The 25,497-nt window shown below is 43.3% G+C and overlaps 1 protein-coding gene across 1 annotated transcript; it reads right to left on the bottom strand.

Annotated features, from left to right (window-relative positions):
• Positions 1 to 8,004: 8,004 nt before the first annotated feature.
• On the bottom strand, positions 8,005 to 23,126 carry tlcd4a (TLC domain containing 4a). The gene is made up of 7 exons (XM_030099259.1): positions 22,773 to 23,126; positions 17,431 to 17,600; positions 16,269 to 16,358; positions 16,107 to 16,165; positions 15,906 to 16,000; positions 11,113 to 11,186; positions 8,005 to 10,122 (listed from the first exon to the last, which is right to left on the bottom strand). Exons 2-7 carry the CDS (start codon positions 17,583 to 17,585, stop codon positions 9,804 to 9,806), a joined length of 792 nt encoding a protein of 263 aa, XP_029955119.1. The 5' UTR covers positions 17,586 to 17,600; positions 22,773 to 23,126; the 3' UTR covers positions 8,005 to 9,803.
• Positions 23,127 to 25,497: the final 2,371 nt, after the last annotated feature.

The following is a 25,497-nucleotide window of genomic DNA, read 5'->3' on the forward strand; positions in this document are numbered from 1 at the left end:
ACATGAAATGAACGGAGGGAGACTGAGGCTTCACGTTTCGGATTGCCCTCTTTGATATCTAACATTAATCAATGATTTGTCTTATCAGGCACAGTGTGTGTTTGTGATTATAAATAAAGACATATAATTTTAAACTGCTTTGAGACACACCTACAGGTTTAAAATCATCATAAAGGCATCATATATATTGTGGGGATCTGATTGTGTTTATACATTCACATACTGGCACAGCCGTTCCTTTTGGGGAAGGAAAAACAAATCATTAAATGATTACATTTCAAGGTGAACACTCTCGATTAGATAGGGTCAAGTTTAAATGAAGAGGAAGGCGAGAAGGAAAAGGCCAGCCAGGATTTCACTGAATGTATCAGAGTGAGTAAAACCTTTAAAGTAAATCACATAACAATGTGTGGACATGCCTGTGCGTCACTGGCAGAGGACATGATTTCCTCAGCACGAAATAGTGTTTCACACACTAACTTCTTTTTTTTTTTTTTTTTTTTTTTTTTAATGATACAATCTTTAAATGTTGAAGGCACAATGGAAATGCAAACTCTACTTTCGAGTTTCATTTAGGCCACTTTACTTCCAGTTTTCTCTCTTCTCCCTGAAATTAAAAACATGTTTAGTTTCTGTCTCTGTTTCTTTAAAGTCAGAGGTCAAAGGGAGCTGAAGCCAAGACAGGAAACATCCTGAGTTCATCACAGGACAAACAGAGAGAAGGACAATCGCACACAATCATACCTGTTCTGAGGCTATTTTGAGTATTAGCTTCACATGCCTCATGCTGGGGCTATACGGCGTAGAGGCGTGTCCCCTGGGTGGCAGATAGGGGTGCGCTCCATTGTGGGGGCTGCACCTGAATAAAACAGAATAGGGTGCCGTGGACCAACATAGCCTAGGAGAGGGACAACTCTGACTCCAAACCCGGGTAGACAGAGCTCGTCAGCCTTGGTAAGCAGTCTGTCTAGGAGAAGGGCACCTCTGACTACAAACCCCAGCGTGCCGGTACGCTGTGAGGTGGCAGCCCCACCAACCGGCTATCCTGCAGAGGGCCAACAACCCACCCAGGAGAAACCTCATTTGTTACGAAACTGACCAGAGAAAGAAGACGGACTGACCCACACGGTAACAGACCCCAGCCTGCCCCCGACCAACAAGTACGGATCGACCTTTGTCGTAGGACCCGTGTTGCCACATGGAATGTCCAGACACTCCTTCGCCCCGGAGCTGCCACCCTGCTGTCCCGAGAGCTCTGCCGCTACAACATCTCCCTAGCAGGGCTTCTGTGAGGTCTGATGGTAAAGTAATGGCGAAACAACAGCAGCAGCCATTGTTACATCTGGAGTGGCCCCGAGAGCTGGACCGACCTTTATGGTGTGGCTCTTGCCATTCCAAAAGCCCTCCGGAGATCCCTCATCAGCTGGACACCTCTTTTTTTTTTTTTTTTTTTCCCTTGTCCTGTTCGGCAGCTGGGGCGTGCAATATTGTATGATTGTAGCCTTTTACTATCCGAACAGATTTTAATGTTAGCAGCAGGACGAGACTGAGTCTCCTCCTGCTGCTGCCTTTATTTAAAGCTGGCATCCGGCATGGCTGCCGGACAGGACCGAGACGGAAACGCTCAGAGAGCAAGAGACAGAAAGAGAGAAAGATAAAGAGAGGGAGAACGGGGGGGGGGGGCACAACCTATGTACAAAGTCACAATACAAAACAGTGTTGTCGACGCACCACACGCAACCAAGAACAATCCCAAACCCCCAATCTAGACAACACCAAAACAGAGCCGATAACCAACACAGAAAATTACAGAACCATACATACATTTTTTTTTTTTTTTTTTTTCCGAACCATATTAGTGAACAGACCAGGCCACAAAAATCAAAGGAGGTGTAGGGGAGGAAGGAAATGCAAGGACACCACAAACCCTTTTTTTTTTTTTTTTTTTTGAATATAGCTAGTCGTAACTAGTAGTAAAGTTGGGGCGTGCATCAAGAGAGGTCTGCTACAGATCACCATTATTCTAACCACCACAAGAAGACAAGGTAACCGAGTATGTGAAGAGTGATTAAAGATCAACGTGATCATGTGAATATGATTGTGATAGTGATGGTGATAGTGATCATGCATATATGACCTCTGACCTCTGAGAAGGCCAGAAGCAGGCCAGAGAGGCCCTCAGAGCCCAGACAGCCAGCGGTCATCACAGAGCCCGGATCCAAGCCGCCCCCCCAGGCAGACGCCCACGCTCCGGTCCAGAAACGGGGCAGAGGAAAGCCCCGGCCGGGGACCCCGGCAGCCCCAGGGCCCGGGCCCCGCGGAGCCACGACCAGCAGGAGCCGGTCCACCCCGGGCGCCGGACGCCCGGGGCGGGCAGGGCCGAGAGCCCAAGGCCCAAGAGCCCCGGAGCCAACCCCCCACCCAGGCGGAGGGCCATGACCCACCCGGGAGAACTAGCCCACACGGGCGGCTACCCACCCCAGGCCAGTACACCCCCCAGTGCTCCGGCCACGCACCCCGAGATCCAGGGCCTGTGGGGAAAACAACAGCCCCCCCCGCCCCACCCCCCACCAGAAGGAATCCGGAAACGGGGACGCAGAAGACCCCATTGCCCCCCCCCCCCCCCCGTGCCACGAGTGAGGCCAAACGAGCAGTCTCATCCACTTAAACAGCCCCACCCCCGACGCAGCGCGCCAAGACCCCCCAACGTGTGTGTTTGTATGTATTTGGTCGTGTTAGATGACTAAGTGCAATTAAGACTGAGAGGCGAGCCACCGAAGCGTGCAGTGATTGGGGCCACTTAGATGGCCCCCTCCACCACACCCAACTTGATAAGCCCGCCTCCCAAAGCCCGACGTGTGTGTGCATGAGAGCGGGGGGAGAGAGGGGTCCGGGGATGCCACAGCACCCCCGTCACCCAGGAGCCCCCCGATGAAGGACAGGGCCAGAAGCGCCACCCCACCCCCCCACCCCCCAGGGCCAGCGCGGACAGCGACCATGGCCAGAGAGCCACAGACCCAAGAAGCACACACCCATCATGCATCAGGAGGAGTGAAGGTGAGGACAGACAGGGGGCAGCAGAAGGACCCAGACCCAGGGCCCACTGCCCCCAGGCCCACCGGGGCCACCCCCCACAGGACACCGCACTCTCTCATACATAGCTCCAATCGCCCACACATATACACCCACACGTACAGACATACATACATACTTACAGATACACACCCACACACACATACACACTTACACATACATAGTCACACACATACACATACATATCCAGATACACACCCACACACTCACATACACATACATAAATACCCACACATACAAAAACATACATACATACTCACACATACACACCCACACACATACACGTACACGCACCTTCCCCAACCCCCTAACCCCCACAGCCCACCACCCCCCTATCTACCCCCCCATCCACCCCGCCTCGTCCCCCACCTCTATGTCAGTGATGGACCAGATCCACCTCCCATGCAAACTGGGAGCGACATCGTAGAGCCTGTCAAGAACTTTGTGTACCTGGGGTCTATGGTGACAGACAGCAGGGACCTAAAACTAGAGATTGATCACAGACGAGCCCTGGCAGGATCTGCTCTGCAGTCCCTCTGGAAACCACTCTGGCAGCACCAGACCATCTCATGCACGACGAAGCTCCGGATTTACAAATTAGCCGTACTCTCCATACTGCTTTATGGCTCAAACGTGGCCCCTGAACGACACTCTGGCCGCACAAATCGATGGCTTTGATAGCAGGGCTCTGAGAACCATCGAGAACATCAGGTGGCCCCAGCGAGTTTCCAATGAAGTGCTCAGAGCCCGCACAGGCCAGCGCCGAGCATCTTCTTTGGTCGCACAACGCCGCACCCGCTGGCTCAGCCATGTCCTTCGTCTACCCCCAGACCATCCGACATGAGCCATTCTCCAGTTTGACCCCAAGGCCGCAGGCTGGAGACGACCACGAGGGAAACCCCGGACTCGATGGCTCGACGTCGTTGCAGGTGACCTCCAATAACACGGAGTTGCTGTGGAGGATGCAGAGCAGCTGGCACAAGATTGCCAGCACTGGAAAAATCTGGTTCATCTGGTCGGCTCAACGCACTGTGATGGGATACCCTGACCCTCGCTGAAGCACTAAGTAAGTAAGTAAGTAAGCTTCACATGCACGTCTACATGCATGCCAGAGAAAATCGAAAGGGACAACTCGCAAACTTTTAAGAAAAAGCTTAGAAGCTGAGAATAGAAGCCCAGGTCATGACCTCATGAGGTGAGAGTGCTACCAGCTACACTACCGTGAAGCTCATATCTCATCCATCCATCCTTCCATCCATCCGTGAGTAGAGGCATGACCAAGAGGCAGTTTTCAATAAACCTCCAGTTACTTCTTACTTGTTGTTTTCTGTCTGTAGGAAGAAACTGGTGAACCTGTAATGACACAGGAGGAACATTGAAATTCAACAGAGAAAACCATGGAAGCCCAGACTCCAACCAGGGACTTTTTTTTTTTATTTACCGTGAAGCAAGATTGTTTCACCGAAGCTCAGTGTGGCCCCTTATCATAATGATAATTTCTAAATGAAGTTTGACGCCCATTAAGGACTTTTCTACCTCCTCAAAAGAGTCACTGTTTAATGACTTTAGGAACAAGAAGGAGATCATTGTCTCAAATAAGTTATCCTTCTCACATTATGAATCATCACTGTTTGGGTGCATAGTGCATTTGCAGATGAAATTGTCCAAAGTTTAACCAAAACGATTGTTATTGACTGCAGACAGCGTGCCATCTGCACTGATATGGGTTCTGCCCTTTGATCACATATGGAGCCATGCTGGCAACGTCACTGCTTTTTCCTTACAGTAAAACGCTCAAGACACTCAATCCAAAGTCCCCTGATACAGTTTAAATGAATAATATTGCTGTAATTGTGCCAAAGAGTCTGTGTGTGAATAAGTGTCGATACTGTCACCAGTTGTTTTCCAGATGTGGCTGGTTTATGGGGGTAAGGAGTCATTGTCTCCAGGAGTATCTATGTTTACGTTATTGACTCAGGTGAACCTGAGCATTCAAACACTGGTTCCCAACTTTATAAAGCAATAAAAACTGTTGAAGCAGAAGTTGCAACAGGATCTGAATTATTTCATATTTCACTTGACTCTATTTAGGTCGCTCTGAACAATTTAACTGGGCTTTCTGTCTCTAATAAAAAGTGCTCGTCACAAGAGTCACTCAGAAACAGCCACTTCAGTGATAGCAAAAATACCCAAAGCCACTGTGAAAAAACCACCTTACTCAGTCTTTTATCTGATTTTGTCCCAACAAAGCTGCAATCAGCCTCAAAGGAAAGCAATATCTTATTTCATTCTGTCAGCAACAACCTTTAAACCAGATATTGCTGTTTAGATCGTACCTCTCTGTCACCACGAGACACTAAACAGAGCTCATAAATAACTTAAAAAATAAACAAGTTCAGTCACATGTGGTAATTGTGTAATGAGGAATTACTGGGTGCAATGACTAAACACCTTGTGGATCAAACGAGGTCAAAGGAAAAGCAAAGCAGGACAACACTGTCATCTAGTGGCTCATGTCAACCAGTGTGTCAGGACTGGAGGACAACTGCAGACGTTTAGAATGATGGGAAAAAAGAAAAATACATTTCCAAATTTTAGAATCAACCATCAAAGTACCTTCCAGGCAGACTCAGAAAAAAAAAATTCTGAATTATAAACTGCAGCTAATCTAACATACTTAAATATAAAAACTATGAATACAATAAATATCAGAATCGTTACTCATCATCAGATTAGATGTTAATAGTGAATCCTTTACATTTGGATGACAGTGAAACAAACATATACATCAAATAAAACACTTTTGCAGTAAGTGTACAGCTTTTTCCTGCATTTTGTTCAAATCCACGCTACCATTTTAACTGTTAGTCACGAAATTTTACACAATGCTTTTATAACTTTTTTTTTTTTTTAATTATATCCCGATGCTCTTTTAAAAATTTCACACAATGTTTTTTGCTTCCAGCAATTTGTCTGAACAAGCAGATCCGCCTGGGCTCGAAGTTTCCTCGCTTTGTGGTCCTGACCGTGACAAAAAGCCGTGGCTGACCAAACGTTTCGGACCATTTCACCACAACAGGAACCTTTGAGCAAAAAAACTGCAAACTCATCCAGTGACACAAATTCAAGATCACTCTTGAAGTCATTATTTTTAACTCTCATAAGACTTTTGCTGAAACCACTTTGGGGAAATGGTTGGTTTTATTAGGACACAGCAACAACAAATACAACTTGCAACAATGCAAGCCAGGAAACACTGTCTCCATATTTAGATCAAAAAATACATTGCACTTTGTTTGAGAATGTGAGGTTTGTCAAATTTTCAGTTGTTTTACTGCCACCAGACGGAGGCATCCAGACAGTATCTGGGTGTTTGGGTTTTGTTTATTTGAAGACACATGCTGATAAAGCCTGTCTAAAATATTACAGATCTGGACGTCACTGTAAAGTTCATGGAACATATTAAACATGACAATATTGTCCTTCAGTTAATATGCCAGAGGCAGTATAATCAAACCCACACTCAATATATCCATTGTTTTTTTTTGTTTTTCATCAATCACAGGCGTCCAAAATGTTGACTCAATGAGACACTTGACAGCAGTTAATTTGGTGTTTATTGTCAAGAAGAAATGAAAATGTGAATGACAAATATTTTCTCATCTTCAGTACATTCATAGAATGCCACCAAACACTCCAGCGACTCAGATATTTCCTCCAAACAACATTAAGGACTGAAACATCATCAATAGTTTAACTATCTGATAGCAGCACCAGATTCTCGCTTACATTGGCATCTGCTGTGTTTAACACCGGCTTTTCCAGAATAAATTAAAGACAATTGGACACATCAAATGCAAGAAGTTGGTCTGGTTAATGTTTATTTGCACTGCCCAGATTGTTATAAACTGTGCTGATTAGTATTCAAGTATTCCCTTTTCGATTATTTCTGTGCTGGATTATATGCTAAATATCTGCTTCATGATGTTATCATCAATAATATGATCATCATCATCATCATCATCATCTTCACTTGTGGATTATATTATGTTGCAAGTACATGAATAATGTTTAAGTAAACATTATGTTCATGTACTAGAAAACAAAAGAAAGACAAAAAAAAAAAACAAAGAACAAAATCTGTCTTGCAAAATGTATATACTATTTTCTTACAGTGCAATCCCCATGCAATATCACATGCAGTAGTAGAGGGTGCATGAATACGACCATATTGACCATGCATGAGTTGCACACAGAGCCTACCCTGATTCTACCTGTTCTCTCAGTGAAACATTGACACACACCAAATCTTGGCTCGTTACCAGAGATGTGGGATGGTGACGCTCGGCTTTAAATGACGTCCAGTGTCCCGCAGGCCTCAGACAGCCTGAAGTTAACAGAGTACCTCGAGGGATTCTTTCCCACTTAAACACAATAAACTGAACTGAACCATGTTTGGCGAGCAACAGCATGCAAAGTTAGTTATGTGAATAAAATCAATGTGAGCACTGAACCATAGCTGCTAGTTGGCACAGATGTACATCTATTTATTTTTTTTGGAGAAGAAAAAAAAACCCCTATATATATTAAAATAATAATAGAAAAAAAAAAGATTAAAAACAAAATCCAACTTCACCCCACAGCAACACTGCATGTTTGTTACAACATGGAGTTGTAATGGCATGAATACATAAAGTGAGCAAACAAAAAAAGCACTGAAGCAACCAGCTTTAACAAGCCCGTGAGCTTTACATTTCAACTTTTTCACAAAGGCCAAGCAGTCACATTAGTCAGGCATCAGACATGGAAAGTGAATCAGTGAATCACTGAAAAAACAAAAAACAAAACATGTTTTTCACCATCATGAGGAATTGAGTGTAACAAAATACTGTGCAATGATAAGATCTTTTAAAAAGGCAATGAAAATTAAATGCTAGGCATAGCAAGGCATACTTACAATCCCCGTTTGAGTCACAAAGCAACTGACAGAAGCGGTTGATGTACAGCTGGTGAAAAAAGTCACACCTACAACGAATATTCAAGTACGCGCCATAACTATCTGTGGACTGTAACTTTTAACTCATATCCGAACGTTTGCCTGAAGGAAACTGAGCTCAATCTTTCCTGTGTTCTTATTATGTAGTGATTATCATAAAACTCCAGAGAGCAAAATGATGAATGAATCGATTCAACGTTTTCAAATTTAGCCACTTGAAAATACAATCCTGTATGGATGCCATCAATAAATATGGTTTTACCAGAAATCATACGTGACATGAGACAAAAAAAAACTATCTGCATCACAATCCTCAGAAACAACCATAAAGTATTTCTGACACATATAGAACTTACCTAAAAAAAACACTGATTATTGTCCTTGGTTTTACATCCAAATAAAATCTGCAGAAACAACTGCTGACATTGTGTGCAGAAAGTTATTCACCAGCCAGAAAACCCAACCTCTCAATTAAAAACACAGTGCAGCATGCAACTTGTTGGCAAATATTGCCAAGGGCTAAAATCGACACAAACATATAAATAGGATGTCTGACTATGAAACAAAGGTCAGATCAAAAAAAAGAAAAAGAAACCAGAAGAGTGTCAGAATCCTGCTAACATCTTCCACCGAACTTTTTTAGAAAAGAATTTTCATTGGTTTTCTTCTTCCTATGACACTGACTTCAGCCCGGCAGGCATTGCACAGCGTTAAATGTGATGCTGACTACATTCAATATCAGCAGCGGACTGTCGCGCACGCAGTGCGGTTGACTTATCGGATGTTGCGTCAACAGTTCAAACGACTTCAGACTTCAGTGTACACAGCTATGGACTTTCTGCTTCCCATGGAGCATTTCTACAGGCTTCCTTAGATCAGGATCACTTTTTCTTGAAAAAAAGTCACATGACAATGTCTAAAAAAAAAAAAAAAAAACAACTGCAGTGGACTAATGTCTGTTTAACTCAATTTTATCTAAAAACAATTGTGCAAATGCGAAGAGGACGTGAAATGCTCTAAGATTGAAGTCCTGAAAGGCTGGCTTCTCCGCTCGTCCTCTGAACTCAATGATAACAGGGAGAAACAAACTTCACGGTTATTCTTTTCTGCCGTTGCACTCGGTGCAATCTGATTGCGCCTCACTCCTTCCCGCGAGCATCTTGGCAATGATTCTATGGCACTGACCATCATGGTGGCGTTGCTGCATGTTGGCTTTGCTTGATAACTGACATGAACTTTTATGTTTCACTGGGTCTGACTCCATGACTTTAGGCAGCTGTATTGATTAAAAAAAAAAAAAAAAAAGGAAAGAAAAGAAAAAGAAGTCTTTCGTTGATCACTACGTAAAGATTGGTAAACTTTTTGACAATTTGTGGGTGGGCTTATAGTCCGCTGTCCCAGCATGACCACTCCGCGGTGGTAAAGAGTTCAAGACAGAAAAAAAAAAACTGGCCATGCATACAGAGTATTGCTAGGAGGTCGTTTCATGGCTTTGAGATGGTCAGTTCAATCGTCCATCGGTACGTCTCAGCGACTGCGCCCGCTCTCCAGAGAAAACCTCGGCTTTCCTCATTACATTCCTGAAACGTTAAGTCCCGGTTTTAGCCGCTGGCGACGCGGCCCGACGTGACAGGGTCCAAACAGCTCCTCGGCGCCGCGCTGAGAGCGTCGTCGTCGTTTCGTCCTTGATCGCACCGCCGACGCCCCGCTTCCCTTAATCCGTCTTCCCGTTCTCCTGAGGTACTCCAGCTTTGCTGTGCCGGCCCGAGCGCAGCACCCTGTAGCAGCCGCGGGCGATCTTGTGCATCCACATGATGTTCATGACGTCCAGGCAGATGCTGGAGCAGATCCAGGCGACGCGGCCGCCCCAGGGCACCAGGTAGAAGGCCTCGGTACCGTACACTGCATACATGCGACCGTAGTAGACCGGCATGACGGCGATGCGGACCATGAAGAAGACGACGGCCATGGCGACGCCGTTGGCCATGTTGGGCCGGGAGGACTTGGGGTAACCTAGTACCTCAAAGAACCAGCTGAAATGAAACACAATTGTTCACAAACAATGCAATTAGCAGTGACCAAGACTCATTAAAACCCAAAACACCATAGATTCAGATGCACAGTCCAGGTCACAGTTATTAACAGTTCGTGGAATAAATCCCGGACAGAGAACACATCTATCATGTTGCTTTACAAAGGCACTTGTTGAAGTTTTGAAGACTTTTCACCTGGAGTTTAAAAAGCATCATGACTCCTGATGCAGTCTCGGCTCAGAAACAGCAGAACATTTAAAATTATGCTGTGGAAAAGTGATTGTTGGACAATATGGCCCGTTATTTATTGATATGCACAGACACAAAACAACACAACTTTACTATAGCTTTTTGTCATGTTTTTTTTTTTCCCACAGTATCTCTTTTTTTAATGTTGCTGTGGCTCCAAAACACTTGTAACTGCAATTACTCTAAATTGCATGTGTGGGAATATCTGTTAATATTAATTTCTCCTAGGATGGCCTGTACAAGATATAATATACCTGATTTTTGGACACTGTTAGCTCGCAATAGCTCCACATCAGCTGACGACTCTGAATTGGTTAAATCATGAAAAAAGGACCGATAACCCTTCTTTTAACCCTTCTTTCAACTGTGTCTTCATTATTATAATGTAGGGTCAAATGAGTTCAGAAGACGGTACATCCTGGACGGGATGCCAGTCCATCACAGAGAGACATGAATCATTATTCTATTTCAAATTGTAGGAATAACCTGTGCTTGAAGGAAAAAAGAAATCAAAGAACTGCGAAACCAAGCACTGATGAGATGAAACCTTTTGGACAGGAGGTGAAACGTCTTAAAACTTCAAAAATCCAGTTCACTTTGCGACATAATCAGATGACCCCATGACCTGGGAGAGAGTAAATGCTCGCAATCCGGAAATGATTAAATCACAAACTCAGTTCTCACCCTGAGTTTTAACTCTTTAACTGTAAAATCCTACTCATTGGTAATCAAAGTACATACCGCTGGTTCACACATGGTGTAGAAAACTCAGCAAGCAGGCGGAAGTTAGCAAAGTAAGGCAACATTCCTTGGCCCTGGAAAAAAGAAAGAGGCAGGAACAGGAAGACAACGAAACATGAAAGGGACAAAAAACAAGACATGGAGTCATTTGGATCAGCAGCATGAAGCTGATGCACCACCTGCTCCACACAAACAGCATTTATTACCACGATTACAGAAGTAACACGTCTCATGTGAAGGCACAGATTACAACTGTGTGACATTTCAAATTTCATTAGCCAGTTCAAATACTGAAGAAACACTTGGAGGGCACGGGGAGCCAGGACTAAAATTATGAGGCTTCACCAAAATTAGACCTATCGGGCAGATCCAACAAAAGCCCCCTCCTTCAGGGAACAAGATTAGTCCTTCAAATTCTGCAGGCCAAAATTAGACTGTCATCTTTAATTCTCTTTCATTTATTGTGAAGAGAAACTCTTTGTCATGAGTTCTGATGTGCAGAATTTACACACCGAGCGCTTCAGTTTGAGAGCAACAGCGCTGCAGTGGCAGACATGTTTGATGCGAGCCATTTGTTCGCAGCAAGACTCGGGGAGTGAGTGTGACAAATGTGTCGACACACATCCACCCTGAAATCAGAGCCCGAGGTGCCGACGTGAATGTACTCGACAACCTGAGTGTCAATCACAATAACTGCAGCTTAAAGTTGACAGTTTTATTTGACATCGGATCAGCTGCTGTTCAACTCGTAAAATGAATTACAGTCTTATACATGCACATTACTGTAGGTTGTTTTCCCCTCTTTAATATTAAGTCACAGTATGGCACCTCATATATACCGATATATTATTTATCATGTAGCTCTATTTCCAACAAATCCAAAAACAGTTGCTTATTACGTGACAACTGTAACGCCTTACAGTTTGTCCTTCAATAGCGAACACAGAATAAATGAACTGTCACTCACTACGCAGGACGATTATTCTGAAAAGGCTCCCAACAAATATCAAGACACTACATGAACCAAATACTGTAACGGCCACGGGGACATTCAGCCAGCCGCTCGCAAAAGGAGCAATCAGAAGCCATGCAGAGTCAAAAGCAAAATGTTTAACTGCCACACATGTGATCTTTTTATCAGGTCACGAATTTGCTTTTAGTTTCTGTTTCTCAAGCAGTCGGGTGTCTTCTTGTCTGACCTGAATCGCACCGAGAAACTCAATGTCAAGCCTGTAAAACCCGTCGACCTGGTCTACCTTGAGAAAAATAACCTGCAACCTTTGAAGCACAACTCAGTGGTGTTAAAGCCGCGCCATTAGCCAAAGAGATCTCAACTATGAGTTCGGGCTGAAAAGGTGCATTAGTGAGATTGAGTGTAGCGATCTGAATCTTAATTCCAACTGTGATTAGAAATTTCCAGATTGATGAGGCTGCCAAAAAAACTTGATATTTCTCCACTATGCAATTGCTGATGCATAAATGCAGAAAAAAAAATAAATGAATTCATTTCACTGATCCACCCACACACACAAAAAAGCACATATTTCAAGGTTATTTGGCTGGCAGAGGAAGACTTACCGTCGGCGCTGAAACAGAAGCTGGTCAGTGAAATATACTTACTACTTGATACAAACAGGATACATCTGCAGCGCAGTGTGTATAATATATAACAGTTCGTGTCAATTCTCCATTTAGCAGGAGCATGCTGGTACCTCTAGGAACTGGTAAGTCCATACTGTGACTGGGCATCATATCTGCTCAGTACAACACAACAGCAATAACAGCAGACAAGACAGGAATAGATAAGGTCCCCATCTAGATCCAGACCTGCTCCGTCAATCACACACAATCCCTTTTGGTAGCTTTTGCATGAACAGGGATGACACAACCCGACTTGATCTTGGTAGTTTTTGCATGTGAGGTTTGAAAGGGGGGCCGTTTATGTTAAGGTCGGCAGAGGAGACAGAGACCAACAGACAGAAAAATAGATTAGAAGAAACGAAAAAAGAAAAAAAAGAAAAAAAAAAGAGAGAGAGATTTCACGACGACTTGGAAGCAAATAAGAAGCAACGTTTACAACACAGAGAAGAAAAAGCATGCATCTACGGGTGTGTTCACACTTGTCTGGTTTGATCCGATTAAAATCGACCCGGGTGTGATTGCTTAGTGAGTGCAGTCCATTTTAGGAGGTGCAAGTGCTGCAATTTGAAGAGTGGCGTCTGCACCGGACAACTCTGATGCTGTTTGAAGTATGAACACAACACGGACCCAGGAGCTCTTAACGGACCAAACACGGGACGCGGCAGGTTTCAGTAAATTAGCAGTAAATCGAAATTCATGTGAAGAAAGTTGGGATACTAATTGACTCTTTTGTCGATGTTGGTAAATATTTAAAGATTCCACATAAATGAAGCACACATCCAGCTCAGCACGACTGCGTGTGCTCGCTTCATATCTTTTGGTTTGTTGTTAGAGATGCCAGTGTGAATAAATACCGAACCAGAGATCTGCAACACAAGTGTGAATACAGACTAACATTTCCACAGCAGGCACAATATTCACATTGTTTTGACAGAGAGTTAAAATATATGACTATGGCGCGGTTTCGGAAAAAGTCGCGAACGTTGTTTTGACTGTGACATTTCTAACGAACAAAAATCGCAAAGCTGATCAGTGACACTAGGATGTGTGCCTCAGGGGTTCATTTCTTTAATTTGTAAATAGAATTTCTTTAACATGAACACCTCCACATGAACACACTAAACACATTAACTCATAAGACCGACAACATACGACAAATCTGACCGGGAACAACACTAAATAAAATGAAAATGACATCGATGTTCAATTTCACAATTCCATCCTGCTTTTCAGAGCTACTCGCTGTAATGTCGCTAAAATGGGGTATTTAGTTTTTCAAATAGTTTTCTGATACCACAGTTTACCAATGTAGAGCATTGATTGTGCTGAGCCACAGAATTTTTTTATTTTTTTTTTCTGTGGGAACAGTCATGAGCGTCCAGTAACAGTATGGCCTACTTTGTGTCGTTGAGCTAAATGATTTTCATACAGGTGCTTGCTCTGCTTCTTCTTCAAAAAAAAAATAGAAAGAAAGAAAAAAGAAATCCAGACTGAATTTACAGAGACTTGTAAATCACTGTTTGTTTGAAATACTAAATGAGTTGCATTGAGCAATAATAATAGGTTCTGGTTCAGGTGTGTCCTCATTAACGACACAATAAGGACATTAAGGAAGTGAAACTCTACATCTAGTTGGACATGATTACAGGGCCTGCATATTAGTTTCACCACACTTTCGATGCACACTGAATCATCGTTATTTTGCAAAAATAAAGAGTCAGAGCAATGCACACTGTACTCATCACGTGTTGAATCCAAAAGAAATGTACTGAAACTATACTGTCTTTTAAAGTTGAAGTTTGTAGGGTACAATAGGTAAATGCAATTAACATTTGGAGAGGGGGTCTGTCTATCTCATGGGAGTGTCAGAAAGAGGAAGAGGAGGCAGTACTACGCTCTGGCACAAAAAACAAACAAGCGGAAGATACTGTGGATAGGTAGGTGAGTGATTAAGATCGTTAGATACCATTTGTCGGCATGCACAGTGAGAAGAAACGAGCCCCGCCTGCTTCAGAGCGACCGGCAGCATGCACACAGTGGTTACAAGTCTGCATTCAGCTGCGCTAAGCTCAGGGAGGTTCAGTCCACGTCAGGGCCACGCAACATTAAAGGGGGAGGGAGGGATCGGGGGAGGGAGGGGCGGGGGGGGGTCAGTAAAAAGAATAGAAAGCACAGAAACTGTAAGGGCAAGATGAGGAGGAAGGGGTGGGGGCGGGAGGGGAAGGGAGGGTCATCAGCCAGTACCATCACTGAGCATTCCATGCAAAAAATACCATCGTCATTCATTTCCTGCAATTATGCGACAGATCCTGGCGATCTAGAGGGTTTCAGATTGAACCAAGAGTGAACAGCGCTGCCTGCAAACGCTGGAGAGACTCGACTAAAGCTTCTGCAGGAGAACAAGAGACTTTAATCAGTGCCTCAGGGTCATATTGATGTAAATACCAACAGTATAACTTCACACTGCCGTGTAGAGACTACAGGGTCGATGCAGTTTGATACGGACCTGAGTGGATTATGACACTGCCGTTCTAGCAATTATTAAACTAGTGTGTAACACGGAGCGGAAACACGTCAAAACCATCAGCGTTTTTCCCAGTAATGGCCAAACTACCACGTGAGGTTTGAAATGTGCTCATTCCTGGACCGTTAAAGACAACAGGATGAAGACAACAAATATTTGAACAGTTTAAACGTAAAACTAAATAGCAGACAGAAAAACACACGCTGTCCCTAAAAGGAAAATAACTAAAAGGAGTAGGAACGATTCAGTTTTTGTAGTACTTATTTTTACCACAGTGGTCTGAATATAAGACAAACTGAGATAATTCTCTTAAAGTGGGGTCCGCTGATATTTGAGGTTCAGCATTCAGATCCTGTGATAATACTGGAGTCTGCATGATAACAATATCCAGACTGACACTGTAATTTAAAAGCAATGAACGCAAAGAGGTGATTTTTACATGAGCTTACATGTCATGTTTACACAGGAGAGTCATCATGACCGGGACAGTCATGGAGAACTCAGCGACTGCTGCATTTGTTTTTTTTTTTTATATGCCGCCCAGCCTTAAGTGACACCGCTGTTCACCCTTGGTTGTCTCCTTCCCATCTTGCCTGCACGTTCTGCTATTGGACAATAGAGCACTCACCAGTACATAGTAGTAAGCATACAATGCTGCCAGATGGTGAACTACAAAAAACTTGTCGCCTATCGCCTTCCAATAGTAAAATATTAGCAGCAGATCTGGAACACAGAAGAACAGGGGAAAGAGGTAAAGCGTGTCAGTGGAAATGCATACTAAACACCTGAAGGTTTGGACAGATTTTTTAAAAAAAAGACTTTGTCTTACCAGATATGAGGTAGCCTGTTGTGATGGCAACATTAGTCTTCACCAGTGTAGGATCCCCCCTGTTGAAATGAACAGTCCAGCCATAGACAGTATGTATAAAGATGAAGATGAAGATAACCAGGCATTAAGTCGGTCTGATCCAGAGCGCGGCGGATCTCTCACCAGACTGGGTCTTCGTTGACGGCGTCGTCAAAAAATAAGATGGAGAGACAGAATATTCCCACCAGCAGTGCGTGAAACGTCGACACCGTCCTGGAGAAACAAACATAAAGGAGACTTTAGAGATGCTGACAGAGGAACTCTCAGAGTCAGAGATCTCCCGAAAGAACGACACGTTTGTCGTTAAAGCGAGCGAGGAGCTGCAGGCCACTTTTCATGAATAGAGAGTGGGTTTTTTGGTACTTACTGTGGATCAACTGATTGTCTGTCAGGGCCGCACACAGATTCAGTCCAATTAGACTAAGAGATTAAATACTGCTGAAGGGTCGGGCGGAGCGGCACACAGTCCCAGTCAGTCATTCACACAATGAGACAGTGGGAGAGTTCTCAGCAATCAGTCGCCGAGGCAAAATGACAGAAACACCGACTGCAACCGGATTTTAAATGGCTTTGGTGAAGTCACGGACCTCAACGGCGCTCTCCATAACCTGGATCCGTCTCCGCTAATCATTCATTTTCATTCGCTCATAAACTGTGAGGCCATTCCAATTTCACAAAAGCTCTTGTGTATATTAAATTGAGTTTGAGAGAAAATGATGATGTGACGTTCACGCGGGCCGAATCTCCCGCAACACTCCTTCCCTCAAACAGCCTTCAACCTGCAGCTTTCACCTCCGTAACACATTTCTACATCAGCAGATTTTCTTCATGCTTTGGGCTTTATGATCTCAGTTATTGTTCATGACATAATTTTCTGTGTATTTAAGTTCCACGGTGTTACAGGTTCTCTTACCAGTTATTTGTTTCCTTGTTAGATTCTCACTCCCAAAAAAATCTACTATAAAAATTGTTTTACAATGTTTAACAGTTCTAAACTCTGAACACAGGAATATATTTTCATTTCATAGGATCAATAAAGAATGTTTCAGGCATGTTGCGGGCATATCGAAACAAAGTATGGAGGGCAAACATTGCGTAACACACACACACACACACAATGCAACCCACATGTGAGTCAGACACTGGTGTCACAGCGAGTACGTGGGCTGAATGTCAGCACGTATCTTTTTAAAGGCGCTAAAGCCGCCATTTAAATTAAGAGCGGCGCCACAAAAACCACGTCAACACCCGCAACTTTCAAGAACACACGTTAATATCAAGTCACCTGGAGTTCCATTCCACCTTCTGCTTGTCGGTGAGGCCCGGGAAGCCCTGGCTGATGCGTTCGGACACCCAGGGGCTGACTTTGTGGAAGAGCCACTGAAAGGTGAAGAAGCTGGTCACCGAGATGGTGAGGATGAGCTGGCTGAATGGGTCCATGGCCACCCGAGCCCACTGCGGACAGAAACCAGGCAGAAGAGTGAGATGAACAAACACATTCCCTTTAAACTCGCTGAAAAAAATAACTTTTTGAATCATTGTGAAAATAATCAGTAATAAGATAATGCACAATAAGGTATATCTACTCAAGGTTTGTGAGTACAAGAAGAACCTTTTAAGGTGTGAACACCTGTGGTCTTAAGGCAGGAGGCCTGAGTGTGACTGAACTGACTGACCGGAGGCAGCAGACCTTTACACAGACAAACACAGGTCACGTCACGGAGGGCTTCAGAAGCTCTGCGGGTTTGTGGTCAAACGGTTCGACTAAATACACCTGGAAACGAGGCGTTCTGAACAGACACGACGTCAAATGTGACCAGCTTCAGAAACAGCATATTGTTCTATGCTCTTACAGGAGAACAGACGATTTTCTGCTTTAATGCATTTCAAAAGCTGCTCTTAGCTAGTAAAAGTACAAATGTGCATTACAATTCAGCTAATTTCTATACAATTTGTTTAAAACTTTTGTATAGAATCCAAAAACCTCCCTACACATACTTTTGTATGCCTAAAATTTAAACGCATAAATGTCAGTGACCTACCACCACACCCTGATCACTTTATTGTTTAAAGTTTATAATTTAATGGGCCACAAAAACACAGCGTTCCTCCAGCCTACAGGGCAAAGTCTACCATTAAAAGTGCAGGACATTATCACGATGATAGAGTTGGTGATGTGATGATCTTTTAGGAAGATCAAGAACACCGTTAAGATAACGCCAGTAACTGACACGATAACGCCAACGCAGTGACGTGCAGGCAGGGGAGGCAGGTAGTTATTTTGCCTCATGCTAGGGGGCGCCTGTGAGTCCAGAGATTTTTATACTACACTCCAGCTGCAGAGGAAGAAACAGTGAACTAGTCCATGGTTATAATAGCTTTTAATCCTATATCCAAGATCAAACTATTTTCTAACGCATCCAATAGGACCATAAAATTAATTTATAAGTAAAGTTGAACCATAATAACATTTTCTGAATGTAATGTGCATCACGAGGGTTACAGTCTGTAGATGCTGCCTTTTTTCCACTCTTTTTAATCACTCATTTTAATTATCCTTAAACATTCTTCCCAATGTTTTGCTGAGTTTTTCTCTGTTCTGTCCAACGTGCAGGTTTTTTTGTTTGTTTGCCCCCCCCAAAACACTTTTTTCTACGCTGACATGAGACTGGCTTGTTTACATAGAAAAGAACTGATTGTACTCAGGCTGTTAACATGTCTTTGTGGGTAGTTTTTTTTTTTTTTTTTTATCTGTCAAGCCCTTTTCTGTGTATATTATTCGACTTGTAAATATTAATATTACCTTGTTCATATTAATGAACTTATCAAATGAGTGCACTCATCAAATAAGTAAGAATAAAATATCTGAATATTCTGCAGACATTTTTTATTCTGTGTGAACCAACTGTAAATCATTTCTTCCTGGGATTAATAGAATAGGGCTGCATGGTGCAGCAGTGGTTGGTCTTCTGTCCTCACAGCCAGAGTGTGGAGTTTGCATGTTCTACCTGTGCAGTTTGCTGGGATTGTCTCCTGTGACCCTGAACTGGAGAAAGTGGCATTGAAGATGGAATTATAAAGTATTATCTGAAACGTAACACAATAAATTCTGCCAATCAGAGGGTGAATAATCTACTCTGCTGGCTTCATACGTTCATAAATCTGATTCTGATGGAATCGCTGCCCAGTGCCTCACCAGCCACCGACTCATTGCACGTCGCTGTGCAAAACTGTGCGAGATAAATGCCCGGGCACAAACAAGGACAGTGGCTTATTTCAAATATTGCATCATGTTTTGCAAGATCTTGTACGATTCCCATGATGAATCCATGTCTGATACTTGCTGTCAAGACTGAACAGTTTATATCAGAATGATTTCCAGAATTTCAACTGTTAGCTTTGAAAAATTCCAATCTTGTATCCACCATCATCACAATATTTTCATCATGCCGTGTAACAAAGGGGTGGTCTCAGACAGTCGCTACAGATTACTGGCCTGACAACAGAGGAAGAGCCTGGAGACAAAACCAACACAGCCGGGTGTATTTTCACAAACCCCGCACACACACGCAGCCAAAATGTTCCGATCGCTAAAGTGTAAGCTGCTGTTAAAATATTCTCCACAGTTTCTGGCTGCAGTCACTGTGAGAGTCTGTGAGTGTTACTGGAGTCACTCGCTGGAACCAGACCGGCGCAGAGAGAAAGCGAGAGGGAAATTCTCAATTGGATATTGGATGTTCTCTGAATTTTGAAGAACACTTGAATGCTAAAAGACAAAACAGAACTTAACTCAACCCTTTATATAGCATGGGAAAGTGGTTGGTCACATTTTCTGTAACGTTAGAAGTTTTTTTTTTTCTTGTGGGACAGTGGCAAGTAAAATGCTTGTACAGATTCTACAATAACAAGTGTGTTAATGAGTAACCTTGAGCGGATTCAGGTTTACTGCAGTTTGACATTCAATGGTGAGCAATTAAGATGAATTATCATTATTATATAATGTGGCACTGGTGCACAGCAGTGTCACTTCGAGTGAAGCATAAAGCAAATTACTTTTTGCTTGTTTGTGAGTTATCGTTTCTAAAATGAGCCCAAAAGAGAACTGTGCAGTCACTGGGGCTTCAGCTGAGGTTGACAGGAATGGTTTCAGAAAATGCTGATACTTCTTTTAAGTTTTTATCGTCTTCAAACAAATCACAATCAATACGAAATGGTGGACTGCAATTAGTGTAATTTCAGGCCGCAGCATATACATTTCTCCGAAATCTTTGAACAAAGATGACTTCACAAGAATAATCAGAGGTTTAAAGATAGAACTGACCCTGTGAGAGGCATATGTGTCCGCAGACAAATTTAATCCGAACCACCTTGCAGTTGTGACACATCAAATGCCACCAGCGGTGAAGAATCAGTTCACTGGAAATGAAAGTGCTGTACTCCATTTAGTCACAGATACCAACATGTATTAACATAATATGATATTTTTTTCATTTAACACCTTCGATTGTTTTTGGTAGAAATTAATAAGGGATTAGAGACAAAGAAAAAAGTCTGAAAAGAAATACACATTTCAAGTCTGCTATGAAGTGATACTACTGGGTCCTTATCAACATGAGAATAGGTCTTAGCTTGCATTTGCTATTCCTCCACTCCACACTAACCTCAGGGTATTTTCCCAGGAAAATGCACAGCTCCCTCCTTCGCTCTCAACACTATTGCTTAAACTGAGACAACACACAAACTCCCTCAGTATTCCAGTTGCTTCTTCTATTTTGAGCCAACGTGGTCAATTGATACAGTTTTGCTGGAAGCGCGTCCCAAATACACACCAGCGTTCTCCTATGTTGGAAACTGAGAGCTGAACGCCGCTCCATAAAGAGCGATCAGTGTGGGATGGTTCAATAAAATCCATTTTATATATGCAGTGAATATACTCCAGGCTCTGTCGTAATGTAGCGTACCACAGGATCCTGCACTGTGGCCTAAAGCCCAGAATCTATGTGCCTGGTCCCTCTTTAAAAGTCTGTTTTCACTATAAAACAACACAGGTCTAAATTTAGTAGCTCGAACATGCACTTTGGTCTGAAGCAAGTAAATGTATGTCAAGGCAACCGAACTGCCTGTACAGTTTTATTAGTCTTGCGCTCACTTATTTGCATTGAGGCAATCTGAGCTGCACCGGCCTTTTGAAATCAGTCAGGTCAGTTAAAATTATATCCACATATACATCTCCTAAGCAACAGGAGAGAAGAATCTTTCAGCGCGGGCACATAATAACACATATCTCAGTCCCTTGAGCTCTGGCCTTGGTGCTTCTATACCTGCCTTTGTTCCCGTGTTTTTGCCAGAGAACTGCTTGAGGACAAACGGTGTGCTTCACTGAAACACTTGCAGCCAGCAGGGAACTGTAAGGCCAATTCGAGAGTACACTCCTTTTACCTGACTGTAATGCAGTATTGGGGATCGAGGACCAGGACTTTATTGTCGCGTGCTGCAAGGTAGTAGGAGGGTTTTTTTTTGTTGTTGTTGTTGTTTTTCCCCCGTGGAAGAGACCCCAGGGATATATGTGGAGCGCTGCCTAGCGTCACGCTCACGATGAGAGTGGGAGGATTGTTTTACATGCACACATGCATGTTTGTAAGCGCAATGAAGGTCCTCCCTGCCAAGGGCAAATCGTTACAGAGGTCGAGTTAAGGATACAGAGAGCAAAGCAACCCAAGCGCCCTGGAGGACACAGCACATGTGTAAAAGTTTGGAGGAAGGGCTGTTCGGCAGCAACGTGGGGGGAAAATCGCCAAACGTGCTTGTGGAGATAAGAGAAAGCGGCTTTACATATTTCCTTCACAAAGCTGTGTGAGGGCTGAGCTTTGTTGTCCTTCACTCATGAGGATTTTTTTTTTTTTTTTTGAAAGAAAGCCTCAAAACTAGGGTCACATAAAGTAATATGGCTCACTTTAACGTTCTTAAACATTTTACATTGCTTGTTTCAGTATATAGTAGTTACCACACACACAACAAAAGCTCTGCGAGTTTGCAGGATTTAACATTTTTTAACACCTCACACTGGCTTTCACCGCTCCCCTGCTGAGATATTATCATCTTGTACCATTGAAATGGAGTCCTGCCCGTTTGGGCCCACCTTCAGCATGGGCCAGGCCCACATTTCCTCACAAATCGAACTGATACTTCCACGTACACGACTAGTCAGGTTTCTTCTTGGAATACTGTGTCTGGAAGCCTTTACGAGCCTTGTCAGGACTGACACGCGCTTGCGTAACACGGGTGGACCTCTTTCCTTTTTTTTAATATATATATAATTTTTTGAAACAAGGAAATAAGTGAGGCGCTCGTGCAGGATGCTGTGCAGGATCGATAGCACGGATCAAAACATGCGGCATGTACAGTATTCATAATGGAGAACAGAGTGCAATGCATGTACCACTCGCGCGCACGCAAATACACACACATACACACACACACACAAACACACACAGGGCCAGTTGACGCTGCAATGCCTGGCCAGCTGCTGTAACGTGTTGAGGAGAATCAACACTGGCCTGCTCGCGTCTGCAGCAAAAACTGTGGGAGAAGAGGAGGATTAATATTATTGGGTTTTTTTTCCTTTACCTCGAGACTCTCATTCAGACGGTCGGCGCCTCGCTCCTCTCAGCTGCGGCTGCTCGTGGCGTCCGCTCGCGCTCGCGGAGCCGCGTATGAGTCAAAGCTACAGCCATGGCGAGTCATTTTTGGTAAACAAGGCAGCCCGCCTCCTCTTCCTCCTCCTCCTCCTCCTCCTGCTCGTCCTGCTCCTCCTGCCGCTGCTGCTGCTCTGCACACGCCGACAACCTGTGGGGGAAGCTGAGGCTGAGGTCTGCGTTCACCGACAACAACCACCAACACCAAACGGGCATAATTGCAGAAGTGCAGATAGTAGAGCTCGACTCTCGATTATAGAAGAGAGGAGGGGGCGTCGCTCTCTCGCTCTCGCTCTCTCTCTCTCTCTATCTCTCTCTCTCTCTCTCTCTCTCTCTCTCTCTCTCTCTCCGCCATGGGGCTCAAATTACAGCTGAAATCTTAAAGACACACACACACACACATTCTGTTTCTATTTATAACCATCATTGGAGGTAAATAAATCAAGACAACAAGCAGTTGGAGACACAGTTTGCTGCTTTTGAGATATTTTCGTTGTAAAAATCTCAAAAGACCTTTGTCATAAACTGCACCATGCATTTCCATCAGAAAGTACCCGGGAAACTTCAGTTCCAGGAACCAAGAAGGTTCCTGTGTGTGTCGCTGCCTGTGTGTTTTTGTGCATACAGGCTGTGGATGTGAGGAACAGCAGGAACATCTTCAACCGGCTTCTTGATGTGACTGATTTTAAACACGGAGGAGGGTTCTGATGGTGCATTTACAGCGTTATAAAGAGATTTATTGAGACAACATGGAAAGGAAGGCAAATTCAAAACACTGCAAATGCATGACCTTCTTTTTTTTAATAAGTATTGAAATCACCAATAGATCTGAATATCAATACTAAATGTATCTTTGTTCTAGTACAGTATTTTTCTCAAACTGTTTACAGCACTTACTTAAAGGTGCTGTAGGCAGGATTCGGCATCTCCGCCATCTTGCTTAGGGTTACCTAAGCAAGATGGCGATTTGACCCATCTAAAATGGCGATTTGAAACCCAGCACAGCCAATCCTGTCCCGTTTTCTCTGACGTTATGCCCTTATGCAAGTTAAGCCCCTCCCACAAGAACGTGCAACGAACGCCCCTCGACCAATCACAGTTAGAGCCTCATGGGCTCTTCTGATTGGTCAAAGATACCTGGAGCTGTAGAGATTCCTTTTCAGCTCAGAACAGAGACAGATGGAAACGCTGCGCCCTCGCGGTAGTGCAATTATGCTACACTCGTAAAGGATTATCAATGGATACTATAACATTTAATCCAAAGAAAACACAAAAAAATTAGCATTGACTAGCAAAATCCTGCCTACAGCACCTTTAATATAATTTTTAAAAATCAATCAGGGTGCCAATTTTTTTATTGCTCTTTATGATTTGACCAATATTCACCCAGTTTTGTCTTGAAGTTAGTTTTCCATTGGAAGGTGTGATGCAGTCTGACCTTGAACTCTCAATGGGAAACAGACATCAACAGTGGAACCGATAGGTTTTCTAGCTGAATTGTGTTTCTGGATCATTCAATGAAGTTGTCTAATCACATTGAAGAGGGCTGTTGCAGATAGAAGTTATAAAATATTAGACTTTTGGTGTAGAAGTTTCAAAATTTTTTTCTCCCGTTTCTGTTTCAATCAGGTTTGAAAGTGGACACCAGAACATTTTATGCTTTTTTTTTTTTTTCAATGGACCTTGGCACACTTGAGCTTAGAAGCGGCTGCTCTAATAATAGTCTGGACATTGGAGGTATATAGATTTCAACAACTGTTATGAAACTGAAGAGATTAGGAAATCTGGTATTGAACCATACATGACCACATGGCCTGAGAGAAAACATGTTTAAGAAGCTCTGGTTTAAAGAGAGGCCCAGGGGAAAATACCTTGAATTATTAACTCTTTACTGCAGAAATTTATGGACAATATTAAAAATCAACCAGCTATTTTTGTTGTTGCTTGGATGTTACAATAGCTAGAGATGGTTAATAGGAAATATAACACACACAGCAGCAGAAGCTATGATGAAAATTAATGATATAAAAATGTAAATGGGGGGAAAATGTTCAATGGCATTGTCTGTACAACACAACATGTGGTCTGGCTCAAATCTGGGAAAGTTTTGTTTGCAATCATGTAGCCTAGATTTTATTGCATTCGGTTATGTTTATGTGTGAGATTTAAGTCAAACTAAAGACTCTCTTTCCCCGTTATCACCTCTCCACAAAGGACAGCATTGACCGGCATTGTGTGTGACGTCAATACAGACACACATTCATTTGACGACTCTTGTTTGCAACAAGCTGCTTTGATCAGCTCTTTAGGTAAATGTCAGCATAACTTGAAAAGATTACATGCGCACACACACACACACACACACACACACACACACACACACACACACACACACACACACAAACACGCACAACACAAGCATTTTGTATGTAAGCAACTGTCCCAGTTGAGACCGTGGGAAAGTCCCCACTGACGCTTTGGAAAAAACAAAACACTAAAATTTACCAGCCTCGCTGTGCGCTGTTAAGTTTTATTGCCGTTTTGGTCAATTTACTGTGACTACTGGTGAACAGAAAAACTTTGAATACTGAAACTTTTATTTACTGAATGTAGAACAGTTCAATTGCAGAAGATTCTGTTGAACTTGTTTTCCTTAC

The sequence above is a fragment of the Salarias fasciatus genome, chromosome 9 (assembly GCF_902148845.1).
Source record: "Salarias fasciatus chromosome 9, fSalaFa1.1, whole genome shotgun sequence".
Classification (NCBI taxonomy): domain Eukaryota; kingdom Metazoa; phylum Chordata; class Actinopteri; order Blenniiformes; family Blenniidae; genus Salarias; species Salarias fasciatus.